Genomic DNA, 9,110 nt, shown 5'->3' with positions numbered 1-9,110 from the left:
ACATCTCCGGTGTTTAGTCTTAGCACTTTGGCACTTTCTGCTTCTCATCACCTTCCAAGTGCTCCCAAACACATTTGATGTTTATGTAACCTTCTCAGAAATATCTCGTGGAAATGAATAACTGCACTGAATGAAAATTTGGTACAATATGCAAAAAGTATCTATTATTATGAAATACACAGTACTGTGGCAGAGTCACAGGACCCTGTGTGTGTGTGCGTGTGTGTGAGAGAGAGAGAGAGAGAGAGAGAGAGAGAGAGAGAGAGAGAGAGAGAGAGAGCGTGTTCAGTGCTGATGCTGGGGCCTCCATCATGGCGTCGATGCAGGTAAGCTGTATCAGTCAGTCTCACCTGTTCCCCTGTTTTATTCTCTATTTAATGCTCTTTGGATGAGTATTTTCGTGTTCGCCCCGCTGTTTAGTGCTCCGCTGTTTAATGTGTGTCTGACTGCAGAGCTTTATTAGCCATGCAACTTATCACTAAGCTAACCTGCCTAACTCTGTCCGCACTGCGCTGCTGGCACCTCCTGGCACCTCCTTCAGACTGGCAAACTGGCCTCAGTGATGGCGTTAATTCGTGTCATTTTAATTGCTCATAATCCGTCGCTAAAATCATTTATTCCTGCGGTTTCACAAATGCTAGCACCGTGCTAGCTTAGCGCGAAGCTGAAGTTGGCTTATTATTCCGTTCCACCTTAAATGGTGCGGCATTTACGTTGGGGCGCCTCCAAGACACCAGTATGTAACCGCTTCCATTTAAGGTGGAACGGAAATTCGAACATGAAGCCAACTTCAGCTTCATTAGGTTAGCTAGCTTAGCTCCGATAACCTGCTGCACTGTGACCGGGTTTGGGTTGCTTGAGCTAAGCTAAGCTACGCTACCTGCTGATTTGTCTTTATCCTGATTAACTCTCTCGGCTTTTCTCTTGTTTGGTATTATTATGAGTTTTATTTCTGAATGTCTTCAGGTGTATAGCATTACATTAAGCTCTAAACAGATTTATTAGTGTCAGTTTCTGTCTCAGCAGAATTAAAGTCCTCCAGCGTTTATACTCTCCAAACAGCGGTAACTGAATTCTGTAGCTTAGGTCGCAATATTAGCCGCTTTTTGTAACTCGTCATTTCAGCCGTTCTGACGTTTGGCGTTAAAACAGAAATCGAAAATTCTCTAAAACCATATTTATTAACAGAAATAAAGCAAGAATATCAGAAGCAGAGCTGATGGAGAATTAGGACCGAGCTACAGGGGATTATAAAAACGAAACAGTTAATTAGAGAATATTCAAAACCATTGAGCTCTAACGGTCCTTGGTTTTCCTGCATTAACATTTCTGCTATAAATCAGCGTCGTTTACTTATTCAGCTGATGCGAGCAGATACTCCTTCTTAGTGAATAATGAAACCCAGTCTTGCCTTACTTGTTCTAAGTTTGATTAAATTAACTAAGTAAACACTAAATTATTAAATCATGCTGTGTTTTAGAGTTATTAGAGTTTGTACGGTAAGTTATTGACGCAGAACTACACAATATAATATCCTATATCCAATATAATATCCAGTCTTCAAACGTAGACTGAAGACTCATCTCTTTACACAGCACTTAAATGAGCATTGAATTATAAGCTGCACTTATTTTATTGTACTGCATTGTATTGTAGTTTATTGTATTGTAGTTTATTGTATTGTAGTTTATTTTATTGCATTGAATGGCACAGAGTTCTGCGTTCAACTCCGTTTCTTTTTCTCTTGGTGTCTGCAGTGACATATTTGTTTCTAGTAGTATCTGAGCCCAGGACTGTCTTTTTCTCTAAGCTATTGGTAACTAGCAAAGATACTTTCTCTAGATTGGCAAAGCACTTCTTGTAAGTCGCTCTGGATAAGAGCATCTGCTAAATGCTGTAAATGTAAATGTAAATGTAAAATCCTACAGGTCAAGTCTGTTGTATGTATTTCATATTATGTTGAATTATGTAGAATCAGTCATTCAGAGTGGTTTGATGTGAAATGGTTTGTTGTAGAGACTCGGTTTTCTTTACAGTGGTGGTGATGGGAACCAGGGGTCACGATGTCTACAACACCAATATAGCCATTTTATTTACAGTGCAAAACCACCAGTGAACCTAAAGTCTTCTGAGTTTGTATATGTAAAGTTGATGATGGTAAAGTAGTGGAAGATCTGAAAAAATAATTTTTGTGTGGGGACTGTTTTGCCTAACGACACACTGCATGTCCTGAATGGATTTTAATACATTTTTACCCAGAACCTTCTCAAAGCCACTGTAAAACAGGGTCTTAGAAATCAGGCAGTGTGTTCATAACCATTTCATGTAATAACTTTGTGAGGGAGCTATTAGAGGTCGGTGTCTGGGCCCTGTCACCACTACTGTGAACAGTTCTGAATTGAGGATGGAAAATTTCATGTGAAACTCCTCTGAAAAAGGTCTTAAAGATTCAAATAGGCAGGTATTAGGAAAAATCTTTAAAATTCTCGTTTCATATGGTCATGCTTCCATCACCAAAGTTTATTTCTATGGGTGTGTCTGTCTGTTAATGTTGTTTTAGGTTGACAGGAATAATTTCATTGAAATATTTCTCATTCTTGTGAATTTCATTCAATCTTTTAGCGAATTCAATTTTAGCATCTGTGTCCTTCCTCAAATTGCACGTCTGTCTTTTTCCTCAACAGAAAAGGCTTCAGAAAGAGCTGTTGGCCTTGCAGAACGATCCGCCTCCTGGAATGACTCTGAATGAAAAAAGTGTACAGAATACAATAACACAGTAAGTTGCAAGGAATCTCAAGTATGAGGTGCCAGCCTGACAGCAGGCTGCTGAACTTGTTCATCCTGATTGTTTCCTTTCGTCTTCCTTTTAGTCAGTGTTTCGGAGGGAGCTGCAAAATATTGGTGTTTACCAACTCAGTATGATATCAAAACTGCTCAAAGAAGGAACATTGAAACAGTCAACAAATCTTGAGTTGTTTCTGCATCTTATTTTATAACACAGGATTAATACAACTTTGGGTTATTCCAATGGTTTGTTCATAGCACAGGAGATACATATACAAGAAAATGGGTCTGTGTTTACATTACCCTGCAAGTGACCAAGACATATATTACACTAATTGGAATGAAAGAAAGCTTCACAGTTCAGTGCAGAAAATTACAATGAATACACAGGACAACATAGACATATCATAGATAACAATCGTGGACTATTATACAGTGATGATGAAGGAAGATCATAATCATTTGTTATGATGCTGTTCTTGCTGATGTTTTGTATTGATATCATCTGAACGCTTTGCTGGTGTGTGTTTTGCAGGTGGATTGTAGACATGGAAGGAGCCTCTGGTACTCTTTATGAAGGAGAAAAATTTCAGCTGCTTTTCAAATTCAGTAGTCGATATCCCTTTGACTCGCCTCAGGTACAGTGTTGATCGTGATGTTAACTGTGGAGTAAACAGATTTTTTTTAGTCAATGTTTACAGTTTTCCTTAAACACTGTTACCTTACAAAGAGACCCTAATTAATTCTGCTTAAGAAAAACTAAAGTTAACTATTTAAGTACAATGGTTTCCTAGCTGTGTTGAGTCTGAGGACTCGGCTACTTTTTTCAGACTAAATTATTCACTGATTTTAGCACTTCTGTGTTTGTGTATCGCGTAGACCGTGTTACGTATCATCACTGTGTCTGTCAGGAAAGAAAACTCAAACTCTTTCAGGAGAAGGAAGAGGGGAAAAAAGTGTGCAGGAGGAAAAAAATAAGTGAGAAAGGAAACAAGACTGGTAGAAGGAAGGAAGTAAGACATGAAAGAAAAGAAGATTGGAAGGAATAGAGACAAGAAAATGGATGGGACGGAAGCAGGAAGGATGGGAAGAAGAAAGGAGAAAGGAGAGAAGAAAAGAATAAAGTGATAATGAAGGAGTGGATAAAGAAATGAGGATAAAGGAAAGAAAAAATTAGTATAAAAGAAAAAAGAAGAAATGATGAAAGAAGGAAGGAAAGAATGAAGAGAGAATGTAAAGAAGGAGGGATGTAAGGAAAGAAAAAAGGATGGATGAAAGAAAAATGGAAGAAAAAAGAAAGGAGACAAAGGGAGGAAAGTGGAAAGGAAAGAAAGAAAGAAAGGAAAAATAAAGAAACAAAGCATAACATTATGGCCTAAGAGTTGATCAGGATTGTCTGATTATGAGTTGTTGTTTGACGTTTTCAGTTTGTGTGATATTTTTGTTATTGATTCCAGCTTTTTCGTCATTTAAACAGGACGTTTATATTTTACTTTAATATCCGGTTTATGCTTTCACAGTTCGCCTGTTTTATTAATGTATAAAAATTTATAAATTTGTTTATAAATAAAGAATTTATAAACACTGGGAGCTTTTAGTTGCAGTGGGTTTATAGCTTGTTCTCTGTGTGTTCTTTTTAAAGGTATGGTAGGTGAAAAGGTCAAGAGTTTGGCTCTTAAGCTCAGAGCTGTTGGGTGAAGTTAATGCAGTCTGTAGTGTTTGTGAGAAGTGTTTGAGATTAGAGCTGAATTTCATGGTGTGGTATGAACAGGGTCCCTCTTGTGAGGATGGATCCGTGCCAAATTCCCCATAGCTCCTAGCGTCGTTGTCCAAATCTGCTTCATTCTTATTAGTTACTTATACTTATTATGCTTATTACTTATTATTTTTCCCTGTTAAAGTGGTTTCCCTCTTTACCCTAACAGGTTGGCATTACTGCTAATGAGTGATAATTGGTTGGAATCACTGCTATTAAATGCTAATAGGTTAATCAGCTCATTGGCTTAATACAGTGGTTTGTGCTCTTTTAACTGTCCAAAAACTCAGAAATATGACAACAGTGTTGAATGCACAAATGGATCTGTCAGTATAAGAAGGATTTCTAAAAACACGAAAGCTCTATGAAAAAACCCACTCATTTCGGACTCTCAGGTGGACCCTTTAGTATGTGACCAACCTGGAAGATGTTACTGAGTGACAGTGCTGCTCACTACAAACTAAAGAATCTTCAGACACCAAGCCTGTCCTAACTGATCACCTATATTTAGGACTCAGTAGCTGTCATGCTGGCCTATCAGCACTCAGTAGCAGTCATGCTAACCAATTTGCACTCAGTAGCTGTAAGGCTGGCCTATCAGCACTCAGTAGCAGTCATGCTAACCAATTTGCATTTAGTAGCAGTAATACTAGCTAGTTAGTACTCAATAACAGTAATGCTAACCAGTTAGCCCTCAGTAGCAGAAACCCTAACCCATTAGCACTCAGTAGAAGTAATGTTAACCAATCAACATGCAGTAGAAGCAATGCCAACCAATTAGAACTCAGACCTCAATACCAGTTGCTGTCGAAAAACTACAAGTATAATTTCATAAATTTTGTAATGTTTAATTTTAATTATGTAACATTCTTCTGCTTTCCAAAATGAAGTTACTCATATTCACTGAAGACTGACTCACAGTGTTGTCTAGTGTTGCCCAGTGATGTTCTTGTATAGCTAATGATTTACTTAAGTCGTCATGACTTCCCTTAAACTGCCTCTAAAATGAGGCTAATGCAAGAAATGGACAAGTGTACTCCAGCAAATAGCCTTGGGCAAACTGCAAACATTCTTCTAGCTCCACTGACAGAGAATGATGAGGTTTGAGAAGATGAATAGAAACTTTAAACTTCAGATGCCAAACATGTTGTAGCTAATTGACAACATTTAATACTGAATTAACACTTGAAGATACAACCTTGAGAGCTTTTATCCTTCAACATCATCCTCTGCAGATTTGATTCTAGTGATTGTTTGTCACAGAAGGATAGAGAAATTCTAATAACTCTGTGCTCTTGTCTGTGTTTTTGAGCAGGTAATGTTCACAGGAGATAACATACCCATCCATCCTCATGTTTATAGCAACGGCCACATCTGCCTGTCCATTTTAACAGAGGACTGGTCACCAGCACTCTCAGTGCAGTCAGTCTGTCTTAGCATTATCAGCATGCTGTCCAGCTGCAAAGAAAAGGTGAGTGGACCTACATGTGTGACAGTAAGCAGTGAGACTGAGGTGTTTATAAACTCCTGCAGCACTACAAGTACCAGTAAAATACTGCTACTGATAAAATAAATAATGAATTATAAATACACTATAAATAAATATGATTTATGCATGTATTTATTCATTTATATATTCATTTATTTACATTTTATGTCATTTAGTTCGTTCTCCAGTAGACATAAAATAATACTTCAGGGAATGCAAAGCATCTGAACTGAAGGTCTGTGCAGTTACGCTTGATACTGGACAAATCAGACAGTTCAGGGTGTTGCTGACCAGCTTTAGCATGTGTCTGTGTTGCAAATAAACAAAAAAATCACATAGATTTATTCAATTTTACAATAATGTAATGTAATAAAAATTGCAATTAACTTGGTTGAAAATAAATCCAATGTAATAACATACCCAGTAATTTAATACAGTGCCTTAGCTGATAATGTAACAGTACTGTAACAGATAATGTAATGCTTTTTTTTACAATGTTATATCATAATATTTTAAGATGTTTACAGCATTCAGAAGATCCATCACAATATTTAGTTTTTCTGAGGTTGCTTATTGGGAATTTATTACATTTTCAGGCTGACTACATGTAATACCTTATTACAATATTGGATGTGTGTTAAATTTGTAATTTTTATACTTTTCAAATATGTTTACAAAATGGATGATGTAATAATTTTAAGAGAAGTTAACAAAGTCTAATGAAAATTAGATGAAAGATTCTATTTATGATAGGGAAACAGAGTAAATCAGTCAAATTTGATCAGAACACAACAAGATGTATTACTGTATTTATTTATGAGCACATTTATTTATTTATTACAGAGGCGGCCTCCTGATAACTCCTTTTATGTACGGACATGTAATAAAAATCCAAAGAAGACAAAATGGTGGTATCATGGTGAGAATATTGGTTTTGAATATGAATAATACAGTATATGTAATTAATAAATGAGCGTTGTAAATTATTTGTTTGCACTGTTCTTTTTGCAGATGATACATGTTAATATTAAACTTTGTAAAACACTTAGAAGAAAGAAGTCCTACTGACAAAAATAAGCACTTTTTTAATCATTAAGTCTTTGGACTCCGGACCCTGAACCGGAAACTATGGACCGCAGATGATCCGGAGGATCTGGCCTGTTATGAGAAGGACAGTCAGATGTGGAGTGCGGATTTGCAAAGGTTAGAATAATGACGTTGCAAAGAAGCGGAAATACACATAAATGGGATTGATTCCAGCAGGAAGTCGTTTCATGCAGTGAGTCTTCTTTTTGGGGGGATAATGAGGTTATTCCTTTTTAAATCTATGTATTATTGTATGGTTTCACTTTGTTTTTCTGTATTGATTATGTGTGTGTTGTGCAATACTGATGGAAATCCAAATCATGTGGATTGTCTGAAAGAGATTTTAGCTTTAAAGGGGAATCCCATCGTTTTTTCTAAAGTTTCTGCATAATTCAGTGGTTAAGATGTGAACAAGGTTATTGAGAGTGGTTCATTGTATATTCGGATTTCTTTACAGTGGTGAAACCAAGGGTTATGACGTTTACAAGACATATGAAGCCATTTTATGCACTACCCAAAACCTCCAGTGAACCTACATGTGTCTTCTGAATTTTTGTAATGTCAATAATGGTATAATAGTGATGAATCCATAATAAGTTTTCTTTGGGGCCTGGTTTGCCTCTCAATGCCCTTCAGGTACTCCTCTGCAATGAATGGAAAAATACTTTAAAAATACTTTTTAGTCTATCGTAAAACAGCGTCTCAGACATCATGCAGTGTATTACAAATAACGTAAGAGTGTACGAGTGAACCTTTAGAGGTGGATGTCTGGTTCCTATCACCATGACTGTGAACAATCCTGGCTCTACAAGTGTCTTTATAATTGAGCATATCACACCAAACCACTTTGAATGACCTTGTTTATGATCTTGTTCATTTATTTATGCAAATTTAAAAAAGGATTTTGTGGAATTTCTCTTTAAAGTCTAGAGGATGTGCTCCATCTCTGTTCATTTGTTTATTTTTGTTACTTTTTAAATTTTTTTTCCCCAAACTCAGTTTTTATGCACTGTAAGGTGGTTTGACCACATTAAAGGTACCGAATAATTATTGTAAACATTGCTTGCCACTTTAAGTTAGTAGGGTTTGTGTTGCTCTGCTGTCTCTGCTCTATTTTGTTATTCAACAACAGCCACTTTTTCCTTGCATTAATTTGATGAAAGTTTTAGCATTTGGTCTAAATATTTGACATCAATTGTCAAACCAAGAGCTGAGCTGATTTGAAAAGCATCTTTCTGCAGCCATATGCACTGAGCTATAATGGATGAAATCATTATTTTGATGAATGTGGGCAAAACATGTGTTGCTTTTTTATTTATGTGTTTTATATTGAAAATACAATATTGTCTTTGTTTTTAAGTCTTTAAAGGGTTTTTAGAAGGTTTGACAGTGCATATTTTATTTAAGTGTGTTCCATATCATTCTAGCCGGTGTAATTAACGGTTCTAGTGTTGGTTCCCCTGGTCACTCTCTTCTGCCTCAGGTACTTTTTTCCAAGAAGAAATCACCTTCCTACAGATATTTTACATTTTATGATATTTTCTCCTGAAGGACTGTTACATATTAAAAAAAAAAAATCTAAACAAAAACAAAACGTGTATGCCTAAATTGTATGTGTATTACTCTTTTGAATCGCAAGTTAATTTCAGCTGCATGCTCCTCGTGTAGATTAAGTAAATAATGTTACCACGGAGCACAAATGTGATTATTTTGCCATTTATTTTGCACTTTTTGCAAATGCACAGTAGGATTTGAAAGCTGGATTTTTTTTCTAAACGCTCATGCTCATGCATCCAGAGAAGTTAAACTGATTGGCTGCTGCTGTGGCAGTCAAGTATGTACAAAACATACGTGTCTGGTCGTTGGTTGGTGGGCTTCCACAATGTTTCTGATAATGTCACTCACTCCAAAGATGTATTTTGTTGCCATTTGTTCTGAAATACTTGAATATTTCATTCTTAGTTCATTTGTCTTGTTTTCTTTTTGTGAGTAGGG

At 36.4% G+C, this 9,110-nt stretch overlaps 1 protein-coding gene across 1 annotated transcript; it reads left to right on the top strand.

The window, feature by feature from the left end:
* The first annotated feature begins 271 nt into the window (after positions 1-271).
* Positions 272-9,076, top strand: flj11011l (ubiquitin conjugating enzyme E2 W). Its single transcript, XM_017696215.2, has 6 exons — positions 272-326; positions 2,685-2,776; positions 3,320-3,422; positions 5,856-6,011; positions 6,873-6,948; positions 7,041-9,076. Exons 1-6 carry the CDS (start codon positions 312-314, stop codon positions 7,052-7,054), a joined length of 456 nt encoding a protein of 151 aa, XP_017551704.1. The 5' UTR covers positions 272-311; the 3' UTR covers positions 7,055-9,076.
* The last annotated feature ends 34 nt before the right edge of the window (positions 9,077-9,110 follow it).

The sequence above is a fragment of the Pygocentrus nattereri genome, chromosome 24 (genome assembly GCF_015220715.1).
Source record: "Pygocentrus nattereri isolate fPygNat1 chromosome 24, fPygNat1.pri, whole genome shotgun sequence".
In the NCBI taxonomy this organism is placed as follows: domain Eukaryota; kingdom Metazoa; phylum Chordata; class Actinopteri; order Characiformes; family Serrasalmidae; genus Pygocentrus; species Pygocentrus nattereri.
Note: the sequence above shows the minus strand (reverse complement) of the source record. Positions and strands in the feature narration are given on the sequence as shown.

Excerpts from the sequence above, each read along its gene's own strand:
- flj11011l (XM_017696215.2), top strand. Across the intron at positions 2,777-3,319 it reads GTACAGAATACAATAACACA|GTGGATTGTAGACATGGAAG; the intron begins GTAAGTTGCAAG and ends TGTGTTTTGCAG. Across the intron at positions 6,012-6,872 it reads TGTCCAGCTGCAAAGAAAAG|AGGCGGCCTCCTGATAACTC; the intron begins GTGAGTGGACCT and ends TATTTATTACAG.